This window comes from Betta splendens, chromosome 8 (assembly GCF_900634795.4).
Source record: "Betta splendens chromosome 8, fBetSpl5.4, whole genome shotgun sequence".
Lineage (NCBI taxonomy): Eukaryota > Metazoa > Chordata > Actinopteri > Anabantiformes > Osphronemidae > Betta > Betta splendens.
The window spans coordinates 12,062,989-12,088,691 of record NC_040888.2 but is presented as its reverse complement, the minus strand read 5'-3'; the positions used below and the strand labels follow the sequence as shown (position 1 = coordinate 12,088,691).

Genomic DNA, 25,703 nt, shown 5'->3' with positions numbered 1-25,703 from the left:
TCCAAGGGAGAGCATGTATTTCCTTTGTTCTGTTTATGGGCGGATTGTGTGAACGTCTGGGCAGATGCAGGTAAAAACCCACCACCCCCATCGGACGCCACAACCCTTTTGTTTGTTTTCTTTTTGTACCTACCTATTGTGGTCGTGTTTTGAATGCCTTCTGGACGTTTTGCACCTTTATTTATTCATTCTGGTTCCTTTATTAGAGGAAAGTGACTTTTAAACATACAGCCAGTGACTCTGACAGATGTCCGTTAGGTTCGTCCGTAATCCGCGTCAGTAGCAGTTCATTGATAAATGAATCATCTTTGTTATCCACAATCTTCACACCATCTGCGTTGTTGACGGCGACGTTTGACGGACGGTAATTTTCAGCCAATGTGTGTCTCCGCCCACGTCACGGTGGTCTCTGCGCTCAATCACACGCGAGAGGAGGCGGGGCTTGGGAGCGAGAGGGCGGGAACACAGAGAGGAGCGACAGCAGCAGCCGATCTGTCAGCTGCATATTTGAGGTGTTGCGCGCTAGAGAGCAGCTGCAGCAGTGATTATGTCCGAATATAATGGAGAAAAATGGGGAATTGCCGATTTGAGATTACGTTCTACACCTACACAGACGTGGACTGGACGTAAATTTGCCACAGCCTTTTAATCCCACTTCAGAGTTCGGAATTTTCTGGATACAACGCACTGAACTTGCAGGAATCCTTGTCATCCCGGACTGAAGAAAGACAAGGGGGCCTGAAATTACACGGACCGCGGTGGAAGTTGGGCTACGGGCAGCGCTAGCTATGTTAGCATTTATTCACTGAGTGTTATTTAATTGGCAGGGACGTTATTTCGCAACGTACCACTGCGCTGGATATGACAGCGTGTCGCGTGGTACAACATTACCAGTGACGCCATCTTTATATAGCTTTTGTTTTAGCGCAACGCCTGTGTGGATACGTTATTGTTAGCAGCGGTGATAATAGCCGAGCTAGCTAGCGAGCAGTAGCAGCACTAGCTTGTTGTTTGACTGCGAAGCTTTTTCATAAAGTGTAATAAATTGACCAAGTCTCTTCGAGTCTGGACCTTTGTTTGCACTAGAAAACATATCTGCAGGGATCTGGGAACTGACTCTGAGCCTTTTTAAGCTAGTGTTATTGACGGTAACCACGTTTTCCTTGTCTGCATAGACTTTTGTCAACAAGACATCTAGTCATCCCGTCTTAACACTGCTTAAGTACCATATTGATTATCAGTTTTTTAATTTTTCTTACGTTATATATTTCTTAGCTGTAAGTCATTACATAGAAACGAATTTCCATTTGTTTACATTTGTTAAAAGACTTTATCCCAGTAAACTCCACCTGTCAAGACATTTTCTTTCTTAACTTCAGCAACAAGTATGTTTTGCTTCCCAGCATCTACTTTTGGCACCCACTTTGTTTTACTAGGGGAATTCTGTAAGACTTTGTTGTTGTCCTCTTTTTTGGTCTGAAAAGATTTTTTTATAAAGAAAGGACTTTTTATGCTGTCGGATATCAACTGAAAAGGATAAGACGGTCGGTTATCCATCCTTGTGGCAACAGGGAAGTTTTCAGTCCCTCGCTTTTTCAGATGTAAGACATCATGGGCAGCCAGGGCAGCCCAGTGAAAAGCTATGACTACCTGCTGAAGTTCCTTCTGGTCGGTGACAGTGACGTTGGTAAAGGAGAGATCCTGGACAGCCTGCAGGATGGCTCAGCTGAGTCTCCATATGCCTACAGCAGCGGTGAGTCACTCTGATTTGGTCCTGCCGGCTCAGTTTGTGCCCTCCTGTGATGATGGGCTCCTTTTTGTTGTCATGTTTGCTCATCACAACAGTTCATATACAATAACCCTCATAAGACATAACATTAACATGGGAGTAAGTCCATTATGATTCTATGTGTTGCTACTGAGTATTATTTCATGACCTTATTGTCTGACAACAGCACAATGTGTGTTATGAAATTAGTTAAATTTGTGTTTTGTGAACATCCTCCTCAGTGTGATAGTTGTTCCTCATTTTTTCTGAACCACTTTTGTTGTAAATAGCTGTACAACAAAAAAATGAAGGCACTTGCCCAACCTACATACTTGGGTGCAAATTTAACTGTTAGCCAAGTCTTTAAAAGGTATAGGAAAGTCTATGTATTATATGTATTATTTAGTTACTATAAATTACACTACTAAGGGAAAGAGAATTTGACAGTAGTTTGTCAGTTTTATTAGTTACCTTACAGTCAGTTACAGAGTAAATCCAAAATTAGAACATTTAACTTCTTAATGGATACAAAGTGCAGTTGTCAGTCCTAGCTTAGTGAAGGAGCTCAGATCACCTTGTTCTTCCACTGCTATCACTATTGTCAGTGACTGTTGGCGCAGTAAGCTGCAGGTATGTCTCTGCTGTATATGTATAAATACATTTGTGTGTTGCCCATCATTAAGTTTACATATGGGAAACACTAAATCAGCATTCTATGATCATTCTGCATTTAAAGCTGCAATATAGGAAGAACATCTAGAATCAAAAAACAAAATCATGTTCACTGTGCTCAGTGAATAACTCCAAACCAACACAAATAACTAAGATCTGAAACATCAAATTGCACTTTAGAAAATAAGCAGCAACATGTAAATTGGAAGCTCTGTAAGTAGGGTAAAACGTGCAACCCTGCTTGCAGCTTGAGTTCCTTATTAATCTGATAATTATTGTATGAGCTTGTCAAGAAACAATAATGAGAAGGCAGTCTACAAAGGAAAGCTCACTCATCACTTCCACCGTGTATTCAGCCTATCTACTCTTTTGTACACTACTTCAGTTTTTATACCTCACAGAAAAATGCATGTAACCTTCTTTTGTTTAGATATTTACTCCAACACATAGATCGTAGTCTTTGTGCAAAGACCAATGGACTTTTTTTCAGATTATCATCTTCTATTGCCAGCAGATGTGCATGGAAAATGTAGAAAAAAAATCACCAATATGACCCCATTTCAAGCGGCACTTATTCATTAGATTCTGCCATGGGTTGTAGCTGGGTGTTTGCATTTGGCACGAAAACCCTTTATTTAAAGCCAGTATAGCTTGTAAAGAAAACCTAAAAACGCAAATTATACTAATTGATGTAATATCAAAAGCTTTCGATCTGCTTCATTAAAAATGAACGACAGAACGACTAGAACCCAGCTACACTCCTTTTAACTGGGATGTTTGAACAGACAGTCAGAATTCTATTGATTTCCAAGCTTCTGGCAAATACAGGTTTGTGAGAATGCAATGGGAAAAGAATAAATACAATTGAGACCCTAAATCAATTTGAAGAGAGAGAATCAGAACACGATAGACTTTGATTTTATGATATTGTCTGACTATGATTTTTTTGAGAATGCTCGATTGATCAACTGGTTTGTCACATTTTCTTGGCAACAAATAGTGTTTATAGACTTCTGTAATGCATTAGGATATAACATGAAGCAAAAGAGGCTGACCAAATGATTTATTTCAATCAATAGGCCACAAGGAGTCTTCAGTCTCCAAATTGTGAGAAATACTTTCAGTAGTTTTTCGGGTTATTTCTTTAACTACTCTAATTGGAAATATAATGTTTTGGGGTTTTACTGTAACTGTTCCTTGGAATTGGCAGTAAAACTGAAAATGTAGCCTGTTCTGTCCATGTGATAATGACAGTATTTGACCATTTTATTTGATGAAAGAAATGGAACATATTGGAGTACACACATTGCTCTCTTGGAATTGTATAGTGTTTGTCAGAAAACTCCACTTTTTGAAGGTGTTCAACTAATTAAATTAATATAAGCTGGGTTAGAGGTTCACTAGGCATGGCTGTACATTTTGTTTATACAGTCAGTGTGCCAGTGGACTGATGGGTTTGACGTTAGCTTATCCATAGATGACTGGTGTCTCTGGATGCAGCCCAGCTCACTGATAACCTCTTATGCTGTCATGCAAGCGCAGAGGAGGTTTATAAAAATATGAGGAGGAATATGAAAAGTTAAACCAGGAATAATCCTAGACAGATATAGGCTGTCATGTATTAGCAGAACCTAGCTAGAAATGCAGCCTTACTGCTGCCAAATCAGATTTGCTGCACTTCTTCTGCTCTCTGTTTCATTTTTTCTTCCTTCACAGCCTCTACATTTTCTTCACACCCTGGGGTATAATTTCATATTAACTGCTATTCACACATACCCACTTTTTCGTTCAGAGTTCCTGTTCATTCTTGCACAAGGTACAGCCGTGTATGGAATAACCAGTCTGACCCACCTGGTTTGTTATATGCTGATAGGGCTTTTTTCAGATGCAGTGGTACATTTAAGAAATCATATTGTGTCACAAAAGTTGTTTCTTTTTGAAAAATTTACATAAGATTTGCACTGCTTTCTATATATTGCTGCTTAACCATGTGTCTAGAAATATATGGTGCTGCATTCTACTGTAGTTTACATTTGTGTGTGAGGCATTAGGCTTGCCTGTTGTAGTCATTATGTTGGAACACAGGATGAGAAAGAAGTCCACACATGTCCCTGATCACTCCAAGGTCTGAAAAACTGTCAGCATCAGAGGTCAAAATATAGCCCTAGACCTAAAAAGGTATGCACCAGTTTCCTGTAGTTACCAAATCACAGTTTAGATTATCCCATTTAAAAAACCCGAGTGATTTCTGCATGTCTAAGTGTGCAGATAAGATAGTATCACAAGATAATGTTGCAGAACTGTGCAGATCTGTACTTCGGTTAGGATAGCTGTCTTTATGTTCACCAGTGGTATAAATCATGTCATGTATAAAGTTTTGTTTCTGTTGTGTTCTGGACATTTCTTTCAGTTTTTTCTGAACATACTGTTCAGAATGCTGACTGAAAATGTGCTGACAAATTAATTAACATTTTCATTACAGCATAACACCAAGCCAGTTAAATTTCAGGCACACTAATATGTCCAAGTAAGTAGCACAAACGTCAGTTTTCCTGCTTTTGGCAGGTGCATACTGTACCTAAGCAGGTTCCCATACTTGGAATGCATATAAACTACTTCTTACAGTCACAGTTGCAAGAGGGGTTTACCAGGAGTCAGAAGCATAGAGTAGATAGTGGCTGTCACACCAGCAAAGCTGGAAAAGGCTGTATAAGAGTATCTGATCCGTTGTGCAAGAAAAAAATGGGAGGAGCGCTACAAAATGGCCTTTATACTTGTGCCTTTGCACAAGCCGTCAGAATATACTCAGTATGTGTGACATAAAGGCCACAAGTCCTTTAGTACATCCTGTACTCACAGCAGTGTGGCAGAAGTTGCAGGTGTGTTGTATTTTTTTTTTTTTTTAGATGAAAGGACATTTAGCAAAAGTGAGAGCGAGAGAGTTTGAAGCTGCCAAGGTGAACAATACGCTGCCTATAACATCATTAACTATGACTGCTGTTATGTCATTTGGTTCTAAACAAATGATACAGTGTGTAGTGGGTAGGAATTATAGTCCAGGTATTTGTTATAAAATGTTATAATTTAAACTGAGAGGCTAGTATTTTTTATTTCAAATACATTGAATTGAATCAAAGCCCAGGTTATGAAAACTGTGTCACTGTTTAAATTTTACTGAAATTAGCAGTTTTGTTTGGGGTTTTTTTGTTTGTTTTTTTTTTGGTACGGTGACAAAGTCATCAGACAATCATTACTACAGAGTGAAGTTAACACTTCACAAAAGCTGAACACTGAAGCCTTTACACTGCTTTGAGCACATCCGCAGAACTAACACCATCACCCTGCTCTGAGAATAGAAACAGCACTTTTCAGCTAAGACATCAGAGACATCAGCAAATCTATTGATTATGGGGTATCTGAGTGAGGCCTGGCAACGAGAGGAAAGGAAGCACTTGGTACAAAGCCCTGCACTCACTCCAATTAGATTAGGCCAGCCTGAGCTCAGCACTTTACCTCAGCAGCTGCTTTATGCTGCCTGGAAAATTGGAAGATATTGGTAATGATGTTAGCTCACAGCTGCTGCCTGCCAAAGGATGACGCAGTTTTGTTAGTCTGAGAACTGGTAATGCTTCTGCCGCCGTCTCCGTTATAACTGTTACCTTAACTTTGTTTTAAATCAGACTTGTTTCTTTGAAGCCAGTAATACTGAAATAATGTTGGGCTCCGGCGCCCCTGTGACCCTTAAGATGATAAAGATGAATGATTATTCCTCGTTTTTTTCTTGGGTCACTAAAAAAGGTAATAAACTGAAAATACATGAGTTACATGTAAAGTATGATACATTAGTTACAAATCAAAACAGTTCTATAGAACTGTGAAATGTGAGTATTAAGTGCTTTTTAGAAGAAAATACTAAAACAATTGGATGTTGCATTGCAATATTGTTTATTTAATAGTTGACCAAATGTTAAAATAAAGTCATAAACTGTTAACTAAAAACAGAATACTACAGTGAAAACACTTTCACCAGGTGGTTCACCTGTTTGACCTTAGCTGCCACCTGAGTCAGTGAAAGCCATGAAACTGGCACTCACTCAGGTAAACCTGTTCAGACACAGAGAAGCAGGTGTTGCAGTCAGACAGGTTTGTTGGAGATGAGCCAACCAACAGGCCAAAACAGTTTAGGCTCACCGCTGTCATCCTGTCAGCAGAACAGTAAATATCCTCAATGTTCACTGAGTGTGTGACGGAAGTGACGGTCACTGCTGACGTTAAAATAATACTAAGAATAGCAGTGTTGACAGTTCAGCAATAATTTAACCATTTTCACAATCACAAAACAATTAGCATGATGTTTGATGTCAATAAGTTAGTCACTGTAGCTCAGTGACATTATTTAAAAGCTGGGATACCCACAAACCACTAATTACTACCCTGGATAATTACAACTTGAAAAGAAACTTGCTCAATTACAGTACATATAATTGTCGCAAGCTAAAAGTTCCCTTGGCCATGACAGCTTTTGTTTTGCCGCGCTTAAATATATAGTTGTCACATTTTTACAACTAATAACAGTCCTCTTGAATGTTCCAGATTTACACTCGATGAGTCACTTATGGCATAGTCTTTGTGTTTCTAGTCTTGATCCATCTAAATTCCATCTGTGTCTGCACTCTTTCTGTTCAGGCATTGACTATAAAACCACCACCATTCTTCTAGACGGGAGGAGAGTGAAGCTGGAGCTTTGGTAAGCACACACCACCACTGAACATATGACCTGTTGCTTTTGTTTGTTTGTTTGTCGCTCTATTGTTTTGCACAAAAGGATGATTGCTAGTGTAACAGCTCAGCAATACATCACCATGGCAGACTCACACAAGTCAAAGATCAGTATCTCTGCACAAGTTTCTTTTCTTTCAGTTTATTGGAATTAGCAGCTTTCTTCAAAATATTTTTTTCATTTTAGTGCTTCAATTTAGTTGCTTGTTTATCTGTCACATCATTTAAAAATTTACAGGACTAGCAATATTTCATCATATGCGTGAAGCAGAAGTATTACAACGTAACATAGGCTGTTACTCCCACATTACATTGTTTACTACACTAAACCCCAAGGCTCGTTCTGGTATTTTTCAACCTCAACTATGCAAATGTTTTGTTTGTGCTACTGGGAATCTGTAGCTCATACTAAATTTGCACTGACTGCCTCCGCCGTAAAGATTTAGGTGACCACATGCCCACAAAAAACTTGCAACAGCTTAAATTTGTGCAAGCTATACAATCCTACTACATCTTCTGTCTCGTCTCTTTATTCATTTGATAAATCATCATTGAACTTGTTTAAAACACAGTGGCCTAAAACAGTGAAGCTGCTGTTATAAGCTCATCCTCTGCATACTGTTGGGCCCTTTAAAGCACATACGCGCACTTGTCACTAGGACATTGTAGTGCTAGGCAAGGCCTTTTTGGTGGAAGTAGGCCAAGGAATTCAAGTCCCCAGGGGAGAAGCAACGCCTTGTCTTCTCTACAGATAGAGAGAACTTTATAGACATGAATGTTTTTTTTTGTACTGCCTTAGTGTTTCCTTCTATACTGTCTGTCTTTTTGTTTTTTCTACTGTGTAGTTCACACTTTTTTACCATTTCTCTCTCATGGCTCAGACTCCTCTGAAATGTAAAAGTAAAACAACTGATAAACCTTGTTGGCTAATCCCACATAAATGTCTAGATTACGTACTGTATTATTATTGTTCGCTAGTATTTACCTGAATGTATTGTTTTTTGTTTTTCTCATTTTTAGTGTCTTTGTAATGAGCACATGTCTTAAATAGAATTTACTGTCATGTCATCAAGCTTTTCCCAAAAACTGACTGACTGTGTTATTTATTTATGACCCCAATTGCTTCTCTTCTTCAAAAACCACTTCTCATTCTGTGGTATCCAGGTAATATGTAAAACATGTGTAGCATCCTTCAGTCATCCTTTTCCATAATTAGCCATCATAACTGCAGACCTTCTGCAGGATTACTGCACTTTCTTAAAGAAGCTGGATTATCATGAACTGAACAAAGAATGGTTGACAAGATGAGGTGAATAACATCATGAACACTAGATAAACACACAATTTCCTCAATGTCACAAGGAAAACTGTTGTTTATGAAACTTCAAATAAGGGTCAACAGAGCCTACTTCTGAGTCAGTGAAGAAAAGTGTAATCACCGCAATTTCTCTGATTTGATGTGTTTTCAAATGAATAAATTTAGCCAAACAAGGGTGTTGAGTCTTTGTTTAGTTCTGGAGGCCAAATCCTTGAGCCACTGTATCAAGAATAAATTTGATAGCAGCTGTAAAAATATTACTCAACTATCTTCTGTTTTTGTTTTATTAGGGACACCTCAGGACAGGGGAGGTTCTGCACTATCTTTCGTTCTTACTCCCGAGGGGCTCAGGTGAGAAATCAAAGGAGGAAAAAGTTCATCACTTTGTCACTGAAATTGAACATTGCGTGTATCTATAGGAAATAATGTTACCTATGTTGTCGCGGTGAGAGACTGTTAATTAGGTTTGTGTGTCTTTATCGTTTTAGGGCATCCTACTGGTGTATGACATCACCAACCGGTGGTCGTTTGATGGCATTGACAGGTGGATCAGAGAAATTGATGAGGTGAGTCTTGGATCAGGACAATCCAGCTCATTTGGCATCTGAACCATGACCTTTTATTGCATTCAAACTTCACAATTAAAACCGTGTGCGTGTTCTGGCTACTCACATCATGTCCTTCCTAACAAAAAGGATGTCCGCTGTGTAAGTGTGTGTGTCGTTCTGTGGAATGTATGTTTCTATTTGGTCTTTCCTGCTCCACCTTCACCAGACATGCATTGGCTGGTTACTTATTTTAAGAACGGATAACATGGTGGAGAACTACTACTGATACACTTTATACGTTTTGCAAAATATCCCTACAGCTACTGATTTGAGTTCATTTAAGTGTTTTAATAACATACACTTGTAGATGCCTGAAACCTACCTAAGAACAGTTGTTGGCAGTGTGTGGTTTTCTTGAAGGGGGTTCGGCAGGTTTGTATTGCCTCTATGAGAACAGTTGGGAGACAAAAACCATGTAATCTTTGTTTTTCAAAATGCTGATGATTAACCTTTTATTATGCATTGTTGACTTTGCTGAGTTTGTTTTCTTCTTCCCAGCATGCACCGGGTGTACCTCGGATCCTCGTAGGTAATCGGCTACATTTGGCCTTCAAACGTCAGGTTCCCACTGAGCAAGCGAGGGCGTACGCTGAGAAGAACGGTATGACTTTTTTTGAGGTGAGCCCACTCTGCAACTTCAACGTCATTGAGTCCTTCACGGAGCTGTCGCGCATCGTCTTAATGAGGCACGGCATGGAAAAGTTCTGGAGACCCAACAGAGGTGAGTCAATTTTCCCCAGGACGTAATTGTTCCCTTTCTCAATTTATTTCTGATAAAAAAAAAAATAGTAATGTTAGTGATATTTATTCGAAAGAAATACTTTTTTATAATTCACTCTTGGCTCATAACTGTCATTTTAAAGGAATTTTTTTAAATAAGACTGGATTAAAAGAAACCGCTCAGGTTCACTCGCAGCATTTCTTACTGAGGATTAAGGACACAATTTAGCGAAATGTGATGTTAAGTCTCATCATTTGAGGTCAGATCAACTGTAATAAGTTTCAGTGGTTTTAGAGTTGGACGGTCGTTTCATCATATAAACATCATTAAAACCCTCTAGGCTTCTTCTTCTACTAGTCTGATTTCCTGCTGACAGATTATATAACTCATCAGATGTTCCCCAAACTGAAATATAAGCTTATGACATTTTAAGGACAGTATCATGTATTCCTAAAGTGACAGACTAAAACTAGAATACCATGACCTTTAATTTCAACTTCCTCTTTGTCCTCCTTGCTGCAGTCTTCAGCCTCCAGGACCTCTGCTGCAGAGCCATTGTGTCATGCACGCCAGTCCACCTCATCGACAAGCTGCCTTTGCCTGTCGCCATCAAGTCCCACCTCAAATCTTTCTCCATGGCCAATGGCATGAACGCTGTCATGATGCACGGACGCTCCTACTCGCTGGCTAACCCAGCCGGCAGCTCTAAAGGCAACAGCCTGAAGCGCTCCAAGTCCATCCGTCCACCACAGAGCCCCCCGCAGAACTGCACCCGCAACAACTGTAAAATCTCCTAATTGACACCGTTGGTGGAGGTGATGGCAGGGGACCAGGAGATGAATGTAAAGGATGTCGTTCATTGGAGGATAATTTGCTTATCCCTAAACCTGAAAAGCTAAAAAGCTGTAATGATGGATAAAGGGAGAAAAAGGGTGTCACCTCCCATCTTCACACGAGAATCAGTGTGAAGTACTTTCCAGTTGGGGAGGTGGGGGGTTAAATGGTGCCTCAGGATATCAGAACAACTGCAAATCTTTTGCCCTGTACAGACCTGATTATCACTACATCCAACACCTAAAGGAGAAAAAGGACTCTAGATTACTCCCACCTGCTGGAGTGCTTACTACATGTACAGAAATCCCTCACCAACTTATATTTAGCCACTCTACATGATGCAAGCCACCTGTTGTGTCTGTGCATCCCAGATATCACCTCAGTTCTTTGCCTTTATGTTGCACATTTCATTCTTTGTTTCCTCTGTCAGGGTACAATTTCACTTTATCTTTCCACATCTTCATTTATTTGGGATCTTATTAACCAATAAGCTATATATGAAAACACTAGTAAGCAGCCAGCTGTCTGTCCTTCTTGATCATTGCTTGTCGCCCGGCTGGCTCCAACAGTTGTTTTGCTTGTGTGAATTCTTGGTGGTTAGATGAGCGAAGGTTCCCACGTAGTGTTGAAAGTGAAATGTGTCCTTTTTAAAAACTAGATGATGCAAGCTTAGTGTATCTTGAATTGAGTTATTTAGTCACTTAACATGCCAGAGGTTTTTCAACTATTAACAAAACTAACCTTTAATTAAGCCTCCAGAAACACCCAACAAAATGCTACTTGAAGAATCTTGTGTGCAGGGAGGTGTAGATGACTTTTACTATCACTATTTACTGTTGGGTTTTTTTTCTTCTTTTAACTCAGTTTTTAGATTCACTTTTATATAATATCAGACTTTACACCTCACCTTTCACATTCTGCAGAAGCATACCTCAACATTTCTTAAGTCGCTCTGCTCCTCTAGTGATACCATGTTGGTCTGTGTGGTGTTCAATTATTTCAACAGGCAACAAGTTGATTAACAAAGTGTCAGTCAACAAAAACAATTTGAATCAATTTATTGTTTAATTAAAGTATTATTTATATAATAATTTTTTAAGAACAGAACATTCTATTTACTATGGAAACTTTATTGACAATTATAAACTAAGTTTATCCTAAAAATATCACATGAAAAACAAGCAAATACACTGAAACTTGATTGATCACATTCATATTATACTTTATTTTGCCACATTCCATATTAAATTGGTTAATATTGGAGCCAGATTTTTAGGTGGAATATTGCCATTTTTATCTTTTTATAGTCAAAATAACCAAACAAAATATGACACCCGTTAGGTGTCCCTGTTTTCTGTGCTGAGGAGTACCCCAACACAACCTCCATCCCTAGAAGCACTAATGTGTTTTCCATTCAGTTATTTCAGTGTTGACATGGGGGAGCATGAACCCCTGAGGGAAAGGAAGCAGAGAAATGTGAAGCTGTCTGAAAAGTGCCGCTTCAGGTGTCCTCGGATGATGAGTGTGAAAACCAGTCTGATGAACTGGAGTCGCTCATATTTTGTACAAACAATCATATCCAAGTGAACTGTAATAGTTGATAGTTGACACAGTGCTGGGCGTGTGTCACTATTTACCATCATGAGCTATACATCAACATCCCTTGCTTTTCTGTGAGACCAGTTATGCCTATCCCACAGTATTAACTAAAAAGATGTCACTGGTTCCCTGCTTTCATCTTGAGTCAGGACATTGAATATACATCAACCATCTGCAGCTTAATTAGTATTTAATTGATCGTTGCTTGGAGCTTTACTGCTTTTACTGCCACTGACACAGATTTTAACTCTTATTGCTGTTGTGTTTACATAGGTCACCCAAAACTGACGTTTGTCTTAGATTGCTGTCAGAGACGAGTCATTTGTTGTTGGCGTATTGTAAATATTACAGGAACATGGGGGGGAAAGACACTGCGTTTAGAGTAAAGGGTTAAATGAAGCAGTGCTCCAACTGCTTGGCCGTTTCCTACTCATGTTTTCACAGTTTGCAGCCTCTTGTATCCAGACAGCAGTTAGCTGTAAATGGTGTTCCCCACATGGAAAACAGCTGTTGTATTTCCTCCTGTCATGGCTCACGAGAAAGGATGATCCGACTGAAGTTGAATCCGTGTTGTCCTGACACGAGTTTGAGCATGTGAACTCATCCAAGCCGCTGCTTTTCAACCATCAAGCTGCTCTTACCAGATCTCCCACAGGAATAAATGCAGCATGTCCTCCCCTCACTCCCTCTGATCTGCACCACCGCCTCCGCATGCTGTCCCATGATTCATAGCTGCTGAATAATAGATGCTCTCTTCACATATCTCTGGAGGGCTCCATCAGTACGCCTGGCTCCATCTCTCCTTGCTGCTCTTTTATCTTCCACGTAGGAAGCGTTGCTAGCTAGTAGTCCTCCTCAGCATCAGCCTCGTTTCTGTTTTGTCTCATTTTCCAACTTGATAATGTAACTTGTAATTTGAATAGCAGCTGTTTTTTTTCTGATTGCTTCTGTTTATTGGGAATACCTTCATAAATCCAGTTCAGTCCTTTCAGACCAGTGTTGATGTTTGTCTAGGGTCGTTAGTGTTGGTGGACTCTACATCTGTCTCTCTGTGCCTTAGCTCTGTTGTGTTTGACTTCAGTTAAAGATGTCTTGACTCAAGCAGTAAATCCTCCTTACTTTAGGGGGGATTACCACTGATCCAGAGTCAGGTTACTTCAGCATTACTTTGCTATTTGCCCTTTTTTAACTGCATGGCCACACAGAAATTGTATCAAACCAAGAAAATCATGGTGAGATATTCTTCAAATTTGTTATTTAAACAGTGACTGCCTGAAAAGTGAAGCATCGTGCAGGATGGGATGGCACCACATGCTTTCAAAAATGGTCAGATTGGTCCTGTAAAGACGCTAATTATCCATGATTGTACCATTGTTTTGGGATGGACATATCAAGAGCTAACACACACACACATCGAAGCGTTTTTTGTGTTTGTTTGTTTTCCAATTTCCACCATAGTTTTAAGGAAAAAGCAATTCTGTTAAATTGGTCAAAAAGGAATTCAACTCATGCTTGTTGCCAAGATTTTAAAGGGTTCCCGCTCAGGGGTGATCAGGAAATGCACAGGCTTTCATTTTTATTGTTGCTGACTCACAAAGCATATTAATCCTTGCTGGGTGTAATAATATTGTTTTGTGTATTATGGCACACAATATTTAGCCACTTTGTGGTATGTGATAACAAATGTTCCTCGTGTTGTTGTTCTACCTATATTTTTACCATGACCTTCCTCAGTGTTTATTTACACTTAGCTAAAGTGTGTATTTCCTTAACTGACTTTCCATTTTAGATTTCCATGGACTTTCCTAAAAAGACTGGAGTCGTGTGCAGGGTGGGACATTGGCTTCAGGACCGTTCAGGGATGTCCCATGAAATCTCCTGTTCTGGAAGTTTTTGTGTAAAGGAGCAGACTGTTAATGCTGACAACTTTGACAAAAATGCACCTATGGAACACTATTCCTTTTTGGCTAAAGCTGCTGAGCAATCTGAAGCGAGTGTGCATGCGAGTGTGAGAGTGAGAGAGAATGTTCTTCCAGCACCAAGCTGAACATTTTGTCCTTTTTTAAATTATTGATTGTACAGTTTTAAGGCGAGTGTATGAAGAGAACAAGTTTTTCACAATAAAATTATTGAATGTTCAAGGTGAAAAGTCTTTACTGGTTCTTGTGACTTTTTGTGTATTAAACATACCCTGATCCTCAAAATACCTATACAGATATGACATTTACTTTTTGTGGTCAGACAAGGCATAAATGTTTGATTTTGGCATGTTTAGTTTGGGATTTAATTAGCAAAGGCTGCCATCTACTGGATTTTACCTTCCTACACACATCATATGAGGTAGAAAATGAGCAGAGCAGCAGTAGTGTGAACTCCCATTGCCTTAATCGCTGTAGGTTTCTATACATACATTAAATGAGTGAATAGGAAAATCTACCCCAAAGGATTCACAGATAGAAAGTATATACATGTATACATGTACAGTATAGTGTTCAATTGTGTTCTTTATAAAGTCAATAAGCACCAAACAAAATTATGTTTGTGTGGTCAGCTGGAAAGTTGTCAAAGGTATAATAACAATTGTTATTGTTCTTGAACATCATTCCTGAACCTGCCATTCAGGCTGAATTGCATTTCACTGATGAGCATATTCATTTGTGAGTATGTGCATGTCAACACCACAAAGAAACACTGAACATACAGCATCAGGATGTGTATGTTGCTGCAACGTTGAGTATTGTGTATTTTAACGGCCTTCTAATCTCCTTTTACTCCCCTTTCAATTATATCAGAATGTTCCATAGTAGCATAGTCCAAAAAAGCTACAGGTTCTTCTTTATTATCATGAGCACATAAAGGTACTTTTGTTGTCTTAGTAAGTGACACAATCACAATCCCGTCAGATCAGTCCCATCACAACACTCAGTTAGGTCCCATGTTTGAAACCATTACAAACAAATGCATTTCATCTTGTTTGTTCTTTGCAACTCTTGTAACCAACTGTTTCAGATAGTTGTTGTAATATGCAATATAGAGTTTAAATAGAATTTAAATCACCAAGAGGGACAAATATTGACCTGTCTGGGTTTTTCTAAACAAATGTCTGCTAGGGTCAGATCAGTCAGATTAAAAGCAAAACCAGTTTAACACTGATCAAACGCTTATAACAGCTACACACAAACAGGACAGGTGTCGTTCCAAAAAGTGACTCTCTGCCAGAAATTGAATTCCTAACGCGTGAGCGCGCACCGCCTCGTTAAAGCGTTTAGCTCGGTTTGTGCAGGACTACAGCTGCTTATTTCGGTTTCAAAAAGCCATAACTTGTAAATATTATCCGCTACACGTTTTCTAGTGGACGTAGTGACGCCACAATTTGAGATTTTGTGTAAACGACTGAAGTAATCATCGTAATATTCTTTACAGCGATCGTCGATCGCGACTGTTTAACTCTATAACATGACGCTAGGACTCAGATCTACGACCCAATATTGCTGCAACATGTTTGTTTTTCACATTTTGTGTATGATTGAAACTGCACTGACTGACCACCTATTTATTTTACCACTTTTAATATCTGCATGTGATTAAAGCCAATGGAGCTCTGCTGGGTTTTTATTAACATATCATCCAGTACATCTTATCACTTTATACACCTGTTTGAGACCAGTTAAACCAGTAAGATGCTGTCTTCACATTGCCAAAAAGGGATTACAGCCAATACATATTCATAAGGAGCTTATTTCTGCCAGTACAACCAGTATGATGCTCGTTTCACGTTGCCAAAAAGTGATTTATGCCATTATCTTTTGTATCCGCTACACAAGTGTAATATAGTTGCTCTACAAACATAAGGGCCTCGTGGTTCTGTGATTTATTTATACACCTCACTGATTTATATTCAACATGAACATTGACACTTTAACATGTACAGTACTGTATGTTTGTGTTACTAATTGTCGATGTGGTGTGAAAAGATGAGGCAGGAGTAGTTATACAGATTTAGCCGCAGCTTTTTAAGTATCTGCAGGAGGATACAGTACATGACATGCACAGAACAGAAAAAAGACCAGCCATATAACACTTACTACCGCCTAGTGGCATTTTCTCGCTACTGTTCTGCTTTGACTGTCATCACTTACCACAAACACTAACCTATATCAACTATTTGTTACTTGGTTTTTCAAACACATTGCACATATTATGAATTTAATAATTGCTGATGTACATCTATATATACTGTAGCTTTCTTATGCTGTTAGATTTAGCAGAAAATAAGTTGGACACAGAGCCACATACATATTAATGATTAAAAAAAATACATCTTACCAGATATTTCTCAACCCTGAATCACTTTATTACAGTTATCTACTGTAGAAATGTCCCAACATCCTTCATAGTTGTTGGTGGAGATTCTCAGTCACCCAGGTGGAATAGTCTGAAGGTCGAGTCACGTCAACTGGATTTCTTTTCAGTAGAAATGTTTTGCCACCTTCTAAAGAAGATCAAGACCAATTCACAAGTCTAACAGAAAGGACACACCCAACGACTAGCATCTTTTCATGACTAACTGAGGAAAAGGACTGGACAGACCCATGCTTTACATAGATTCATTCAACGCTGGCTGGCAGGAGACACACCCAACATCCACACTGTACAAACAGGATGGAAGGGTCGTTGACACTAAACGAAAGTTATAAAACTGTACAAGAGGTGAAACGAAAGTGAAAAATGCATCTGTGTTCATAGCATTTCCTCCTACAGCTGCGCTTTTATAAGACAAGGTCGAGTCATAGTCCGTTCAGTCTTGGACAAACTTGAAGAAAGGTATGTGCACACAACAATTAGTCTGATAAACAAGGATAATGTGCCAGACTCTGAGCTGTGAGGTTTTTACTGTGCATTTGCAGGCCTGAATAATTACACTTCTCATCTGTGGTTTAAGTTCAGTGCGAAGCTGCATCAAAACAAGTGTCTTTTTTAAACATGTGTTATTAACTGTCTTACGTCATTATTCAATATAAAATTCAATAGTTTAAGTTTTCATTTATTTCAACAGAATGTTATATAAACAAATTTAGAGTCTTCTTTAAGTCCAGAATCTTTTCTGTTTAATGTTTCTGCTTTATTTGTGCAAATCACCTCTTATATACTGTGAACTGAAGAATTTATTGCTGGCACTTTGAACTTTTGAACCTCACATTTTAGTTAGTTATTAAATTTGCAGTTTCATTTTCTTTTTTACTTACATTGCTGTTCATATTTGTAAGAAGAATTCTATTTGATCTATTTTATTTGGTCTCTTACAGTAATACTGACACCAACATGAGTCACGTCGAGTGGGCTGAATATGACTTCTCCCTGCCCCCTGGGGTAACTCGATTGGGGCAATCTGCACCGGTTGATGGTAAAGAATACATCATGTACCACGGCACCACTAGAGCGAATGCTGCCATGATTATGAGATCAGGTTTTCAGCAGTCTTCTAAGGGGATGCTGGGCCCTGGAGTCTATCTCAGCAGGGACCTGGAAAAAGCCAGCCGCTACCCTATAGATCACCCCGACATGGACAAAGTTGTCATTAGAGTTAGAGTTAATGTTGGGAAAGTCATCATTATTAATAAACAAGGTCACCCACGTCAGAAGACCTGGCATGATGGGAGGTATGGCCCTGTGTATGACACCGCTTGGGTGCCACCCAATTGTGGAATGGTGCCGAGCGGTTTGGAGGAGGATTGTGTCTGGGATCCCAAACGAATCAAGATCCTTGGTACCATCAACCCAGTCTTACGCCCAGGTCTGGTTGATTTTAGTGCATGGGGCTACAAGTGAGCTCTGCCAGCTTTAAAAATCCAGTTCGTTCAAATGTATTAATGTATTTATATGTTTGAATTAAGGAGAACATCCCTTTTACTGGGTTTAGATAAATCTGAGTCACTGTACAGTATGAAAGGAGTGTCATGCACATGTCTCTATTTTAAAATATTTCTCAATAAAATGGAAATGAAAGTTTGTCTGTGGTTACGCCATCATTACTTCAGCTTCCACCCACAAAATAAAAAATGAAAAACTAGATGAGGTTGTCAGGACCTGTGATGATAAAGCTTCAGACGGATGGACTTCTGGATCATTGCCTATAACTGTGTAAACTTTATAATTATGGTTAATTATTATATAATAATAATAGGTGAACAGTTTACTATGTTGACGAGTGTAATATGTGAGCCAGTGTTTAACATGCAGTTAAGGAGCCATGATGTAAATGCACCATAAGAGGAAACGTTAAAATGGTGCGATACATCATGATGTAAGGCCAGCTATTTATAAGACATTTTATCTGATCACATCTAGAATGTACACAATATTGTATTTGTAACAGTTCAAGACTCCAGCTTCAGGGACGCTGTGCCATTTTGTCTTGTCTGGTGTGTGTGTGTAATGTCACTTCCTCTTCCTGTTTCCTGTATTCAATGTCTGTCACATCATGTTGTTGGTTTGTTGTTTGTTGTCATTACTTTGGTTTGTACTTTTGGTCCTCCGTCACCTGGTTTGCTGTTACTCAGTTTGTTTGTCTTTAGCTTTATATACCCTCATATCGATGTCACTTTTTGTCTTGTGAGTAGTCAGATGTTAAATGAGACAATGTCACCAACATAAAGCATCAAAAACAACTCCAGTTGTTCCATCCAGTAATGTAAAGAAATCAGGGCTCTGGTGCACAGTATGCATCTGGTTGGCAGCTGCAAAATTTGTAGGTTCCCTCCAGGTTCTCCAGCTTCCTTCGACGGTCCAAATACACGCGGTTAGGTTGCTACTTTCCATTGCCTGTAGGCCATGCGAGTGTGTGCATGGTTGTTTGTCTCTGTGTAGCCCTGCAATAGGTTGGCAACCTGTTCAGGGTGTACCCTGCCTCCTGCCCTCAGCCTGCTGGGATAGGCTCCCCCCATGACCCCGCACAGAATTCAGCGGTAGAAAATGAATGGATGGATGTTTTTATAATAAATTACACAAAAGACAACTCCCTCATGTGCTTCTTTCTTACAAAATGTTAATTACAGGTGGCAGACAGGAAGATCAGGGGTAGGTGTGATCAGAGTCAGGGGCATGAACAGAGGGGAATCAAGAGAAGGTGAAACAGGAAGGCCATTAGAAAAGTCTGTACTGATTTTTGTGACTACTTTTTTGTGTGAATTAATTTGGAATTTACAAAACATACCCTGATCTTCAACATACACATGACATTTACTTTTTGTGATACAAAACAGAAATATTTGATATTGGCATATTTAGTTTGGAATTTAATTAGCAAAGGCTGCATCTACTAGATTTTACCCTCCTACACACATCATATGAGGTAGCAGAAGAGCAGAGCAGCAGTAATGTGAACTCACATCAATGTGCTAGCATTAAAAATGTCAATGCCTGAATCACCGTAGGTTTCTATACATACATTAAATGAGTGAATAGAAATATCTACCCCAAAGAAGTCAAACAAATAGAAAGTACATACATGTATTTAAAGCCAGTATAGTTAAGACAAAAATGCATCAGCTGATATACTTTATATTTGGAAAAACAGTGTTCAATTGTCTTCCTTATAAAGTCAATAAGCACTAGACACAATTATGTTTGTTTGGTCAGCTGGAAAGTTGTCAAAGCTATAGTGAGAACACGAAGGACTTGCTGTGGATGAAAAACACATAAGATCAAATATGTAAATATGTGTTTTTTTAGTGGAGCCTAGTACATGGTGGTAAATGCAGCTTTATAAATTAATAGCGAAAAAAGGACAGTTAATATTTGTGCAATATTGCCACTAACTTGAATAAAACAGCTTTGCAGGTCCTGATTGTTTTTGACTAGAGTAACATATGTATGAAGTCACTTCTCATTAAGTGGTGGGAGGTTATTAAAGTTTTGCTTTGTCAAAGTAATTGACTGCTAAACTTTAAAATAACCATATTCTCATTTGAATAACAAACAGATACCGTCTCAAGTGTGGCAATGTCACTGAGGTTAAAACCACAGGACACTATCCAGACACATCTTTCCGATTGTTATAGTTGTTGAACGCCATCCCTGAAGTCACCATTCAGTTTGAATTTCATTTCACTGATCAACATATTTACTTGTGAGCATTTGCACAAGCAACACCTCAGAGAAACAGAATGTGTATGTGACAGCAACATCGAGTATTGTGTATTTTAACGGCTTTTTTAACAGTCCTCATGTACAGTATACCCACCATCCACAGGAGGAGCCGTAAGGGGCCGGTGCAAAGCAGATTGGGCAGCAGTCGACCACAGGGGCCTCTGCAACCAGAAAAAGGTGGTTTGCTGTCTCCAGGTTGGAGGAGAGCTCCTGCTCCAAGTGGAGGAGTTCAAGTATCTTGGGGTCTTGTTTGAGTTCAACACCTCTGAATAGAGGCTTGATTTTAGGATTCACTGACAAGTCAGATGTCACTGAGGTTCGAATTACAGAATAATAAATAATGTCAGCTTCAGCTTTTCACACAGCTGAATATAACCATGTTGAGAATTTTGTACTATACCAGAAAGCATAGTAACCATAGCGGCATAAACCAAAACAGCTACAGGATTCCATTTATTATCATGAGCACATAAAGGTACTGTAGTTAATTGTGAGACAATCACACTTAGTAAAGTAAAGTAACACTTAGTAAAGTCCCATGTTAAAAACAATTTAAAACAAATACAATATTTCCTCCTGTTTGTTCCTTAAAACTCTTGTAACCAACTGTCTCAGGTAGTTCTTGTAATATAGAGTCTAAAAGGAGTTTGAATCACCAAGAGGGGCAAATATTGACCTGTCTGGGTTCTTCTAAACAAATGTCTGTTAGGGTGAGATCCACTTCATTCAGTTAATTATTACTCATCTATCTCAACATTTCAGACATAAAAAACAAATGTGTTAGAAAAAGCAAAACCAGTTAAACTGATCACAGTTCAGTTGTTTACCTTGGCATTGTTGTATAGCTAGTGGTACAGGATAAGTCACTGATGCTGAGCAGGCTGGTTTATTGTCAAACACAAACACACAGGGTGAAACTGTCAAACACAAACGCTGCTAACAGCTACACAAATATGATTTAACAGATGCACAAGTATAGGAACCCTTTTTAATGGAACGCAAGATACTTCAACAAAATGTATATGTAAATATATACTGTAGTTGTATGTATTTATGACCTACTATTTGCGTATGAGGGCATGCAACAAAAAAAATCTTACAATAAGTTACTAACAAGTGAACTGTAAAAAGACATATATAAAAGGTAGATAAATGACAGTTGTTTCTTCCATTTTTAACTAGTTACGATTTTCTTTTCACAGGTACACAGCATCTTTTCATGCTTTTTGAGGAAAAGGCCTGGACAGTCTCATGTTTTACATAGATTCATTCCTGGCAGGAGACACACCCAACATGCATACTGTACAAACAGGATGGAGGGGTTCTTAACACTAAACGAAAGTTATAACACTGTACAAGAGGTGAAACAAAAGTGAAAAATGCATCTGTGTAAATGGCATTTGCTGCTACAGCTGCGCTTTTATAAGACAAGGTTGAGTCATAGTCCGTTCAGTCGTGGACAAACTTGACGAGAGGTAAGTGCACACAACAATTCTAATTCATATTCTGTTGTTTTTAGTGTCTGAGGAGGTCAGATGAATTGAAGGTTAGTCTATAATGAGGATATGATAATAATGTGCCAGAGTCTGAGCTGAGGTTTCTGACTTTTTTTCTGAAAAAGCAGATTTTCCCTATATACTAAATATGAAGGCCTGAATAATTTTGCTTCTCTTCTGTGGTTTAAGTTTAGCGACAAGCTGCATCAAAACAGTAATTTTACCCACAACATATGTTATTCAACTATCTCTTATACTATTGTTCAATATGAAATCAATAATTTTCATTTAGTCCAACAGAACATTATATAAACCTATCTATTTTATAAAACAAAAATGTGTATGCAGCATGACTTGTCTTTACTCTTGCATGAAATAATTTAAATGAGTCAGAAAAGTCCACAATATTTTATGTATAATGTTTCTTAAAATGTATACCAATGTGACTTAAAACACCTTAAATGTTGTATACAGTGCGGACCAAGGAATTTATTCATTTATTCTTTACTGGCACTTTGAAATTTGACCACATATTTTCTTGTTTTCTAGTTAATTTTTTTTACATTGGTGTTTAACTTTGAAGAAATCTGATTGAGATCTTTAATCTGATCTTTTACAGTAATTCTGACAACATGAGTCGCGTCCAGTGGGCTGAAGAAGACTTCTCCCTGCCCCCTGGGGTAACTCGATTGGGGCAGTCTGCACCAGTTGATGGTAAAAAGTACGTCATGTACCACGGCACGACTAAACAGAATGCTGCCATGATTATGAGATCAGGTTTTACCCAGTCTCCTGACGGGATGCTGGGCCGTGGCGTGTACCTCAGCAGGGACCTGCAGAAAGCCAGCCGCTACCCTATAGGTCACCCTGAGGAAGACAAAGTTGTCATTAGGGTTACAGTTAATGTTGGGAAAGTGATCGCCATTAATAAACAAGGTCACCCACGTCAGAAGACCTGGCATGACGGGACACATGGCCCTGTGTATGACACCGCTTGGGTGCCACCCAATTGTGGAATGGTGAAGAGCGGTTTAGAGGAGGATTGTGTCTGGGATCCTAAACGAATCCAGATTATTGATATCATCAAGCCAGTCCCAGCCCCAGGTGGATGTGGATGTAGTGAATGGGGCTACAAATGAGGTCAGCCAGCTGTTAAGAATCCAATTTGTACGTTAAAACTTTTTTACATGAGAACATCCCATTTACTGTGTTTGGTTAAATCTGAGTTGCTGTATGAAGAGAGTGTCATGCACACGTCTCTGTTCTAAAATATCTGTCAATAAAATGGACAGGAAGGTTTGTTTGTTTGAAATGTCTTTTAACAAATTTGGGAAGGTTCAAGGCAGCATGTGAAATGCATCATGATGTAAGGCCAGCTTGAAATAAAACATTATGGGATCACATCATTAAAATACTGAAGCCTGATTAATGTGTTTCTAAGAAGAGAATAGTGTAAAAAGTAACACTCTTAGCTTATACTAAACATTAACGACTGTTGGCAGTGCCCCACACTGCCCTGAGGCCCGTTTTGTCTTATTCTGGTGGGTGCGTGTGACGTTGCTTCCTGTTCCTGGTTTCCTGTTTGTACTCACTGTCTGTCACATCCAGCTGCGCCCATTTCCCCATCAAATGTGATGTGCTATTCAGATAAGTGTGTCCAATTCTTAACCTACTTAAAACAACTTGCCCTCTTCTCCCCCTTCCATCTGCTTCTCCACCTTTCCCCACTTTTTTTAACACTATACAGCTCCCGTCCTTTGTCCTCTTTGTCCCACTCCTTCTGCCACTCTTCCATAACAACTTGTAGAAAATACGTAGCTCTTTTTCACTGTAAAGACTTTAATGCTGACAGCAAATCATTCCAGATTAAAACCCTCCTCCACCGGCTATGCTCCACCCACCTCAGTGCAACCACAGTTTTCCACCACCACACCTGCACCTGTTTTCCCCGTATATATTTAATCTTTTGAGTTCAACACCTCCAAATGAAAGCCCAGCTTTAAGGGCCACTGGCAGACGTCACTGAGGTTTGAATTGCAGGATGTTAGTCAGGCACGTTTTTTCTTATTATTATTATTCCTGAGAATAATTCCTGAACCCGCCATTCAGGCTGAATTGCATTTCATGGACGGAATCATTTGTGAGCATGTGCACAAGCAACACCACAAAGAAACACAGAACGTGCAACATCAGTGACTGCATAGTAAATAATAACATGTCAGCTTCAGCTTTTCACACTGCTGAATATAACTTTGTATTTTAATTGCCTATGTCCTTTGCCTCTTTTTATACCAGAAAGCTCTATAGAAGCAAAGACCAAAAAAGCTACAGACTCCCATTTATTATCATAAGCACTTAAAGGTACTGTAGTTCACTGAGAGATCACATTCTTATATTTTTCTGTTGTTCCAAACACTAAAATCCCATCTCATCTTTAAAAACAATTCAAAACAAATGCAACATTTCCTCCTGTTTGTTCTTTAAAACTCTTGTAACCGACTGTTTCAGGTAATTCTTTTAACATACGAGATTCTGACTCATCCAGAGAGAAAAATGTTGTCCTGTCTATTAGGACCAGGTCCACTCCATTGGTTCATTCTTTACAGTATCTATCTCAACATCTCAGATAGCCGCAAGTAATTCCTTTAGCCTAATAACTTGGAATCCGGTTGAGTCACTGATGACGAGCAGGCTGAGCAGCGTGAGAACCAGATTATACAGATACACACAAATTTGATTTAAGAACATATGCACAAGAAAATGAAACCATTTTAACAGAATTTAACATATTGGAGCAACATATGTCATACGAAATGTATATAATGTATTATTGACCCAATATTTGCATATGAGGGCATACAACTCAAAAAGATCATTCTAAAGCGAAACAAAACAGTTTTACTGTAAAATAAGATTGCTCAGACAATTAAACTGTAAAAAGACACCAATTATTAAAAGAAATGATGAAGTAAAGGACAGTTGTTCCGCAAATTTTTTTCCTAATTACTGTATGATTTACTACTTTTCACAGGTGCACAGCATATTGCATTTTCATGCTATCTGAGGAAAAAAGCCTTGAAAATCTAATGCTTTACCAAGGAATAATGATTCCTGAGACACACCCAACACCCACACTGTACTAATCAGGTTTCTCCTGAGAATTTAAAAGGTACTGTATACATCTGTAGAAGAAGTGAAACGAAAGTTTAAAAAAATGCAACAGCATTCATGGTATTTTCTCCTACAGCTGTGCTTCTATAAGCCAAGGTCGACTCATAGTCCGTTTAGTCTTGGACAAACTTGAAAAGAGGTATGTGCAATGTGTAATTTATGTCTTGTTGTTTTTAATGTAAGCTGTAAGCTTACAGAGTCTATTGACTGATAGAAGCTGATTTTCATCATTCTGGCATTTGCAGGCCTGAATAAGTTTGCTTCCACCCGCTTCGGATGTTATCAGCCATAACGAATGGGCTGATCAAAACTTATCAAATTTTGCATAAAACATATGAGCAGCAGGATATAGAGTTGTCATTCCTTATGCATGGAATAATTGGAATAATAAGTGCGAAAAGTCCACAGTATTTTATGTTTCATGTCTTTGCTTTATTTGACTAACGTGACTCAAAGCACATGAAATATGCGTATATACTGTAGAAAGAATCGATTCATTTATTACTGGCACTTTGAACTTTGACCACATATTTTCAAGGGTATTAACTTTATAGTTTATATTTTTTACATTGCTGTTTGTCTTTGAAGG

The 25,703-nt window shown here is 38.8% G+C and overlaps 2 protein-coding genes across 2 annotated transcripts; both read left to right on the top strand.

Annotated features, from left to right (window-relative positions):
* The first annotated feature begins 464 nt into the window (after positions 1 to 464).
* rab40c (RAB40c, member RAS oncogene family) lies at positions 465 to 14,451 on the top strand. Its single transcript, XM_029159019.3, has 6 exons — positions 465 to 1,753; positions 7,127 to 7,187; positions 8,828 to 8,888; positions 9,026 to 9,103; positions 9,644 to 9,866; positions 10,389 to 14,451. Exons 1-6 carry the CDS (start codon positions 1,612 to 1,614, stop codon positions 10,661 to 10,663), a joined length of 840 nt encoding a protein of 279 aa, XP_029014852.1. The 5' UTR covers positions 465 to 1,611; the 3' UTR covers positions 10,664 to 14,451.
* A 2,518-nt stretch (positions 14,452 to 16,969) lies between these two features.
* Positions 16,970 to 23,242, top strand: LOC114861033 (uncharacterized). The gene is made up of 3 exons (XM_029160011.3): positions 16,970 to 17,123; positions 17,606 to 18,066; positions 22,604 to 23,242. The coding sequence occupies exons 2-3, from the start codon at positions 17,622 to 17,624 to the stop codon at positions 23,080 to 23,082; spliced, it is 924 nt and encodes a 307-aa protein (XP_029015844.1). The 5' UTR covers positions 16,970 to 17,123; positions 17,606 to 17,621; the 3' UTR covers positions 23,083 to 23,242.
* Positions 23,243 to 25,703: the final 2,461 nt, after the last annotated feature.

Coding starts and splice junctions, on each gene's coding strand:
- rab40c (XM_029159019.3), top strand. CDS start 1,612: ATGGGCAGCCAGGGCAGCCCAGTGAAAAGCTATGACTACCTGCTGAAG. Junction 7,188..8,827: donor AGAGTGAAGCTGGAGCTTTG/GTAAGCACACAC, acceptor TTGTTTTATTAG/GGACACCTCAGGACAGGGGA. Junction 9,104..9,643: donor GGATCAGAGAAATTGATGAG/GTGAGTCTTGGA, acceptor TCTTCTTCCCAG/CATGCACCGGGTGTACCTCG.
- LOC114861033 (XM_029160011.3), top strand. CDS start 17,622: ATGAGTCACGTCGAGTGGGCTGAATATGACTTCTCCCTGCCCCCTGGG. Junction 18,067..22,603: donor CAAACGAATCAAGATCCTTG/GTACCATCAACC, acceptor GGGCTGAAGAAG/ACTTCTCCCTGCCCCCTGGG.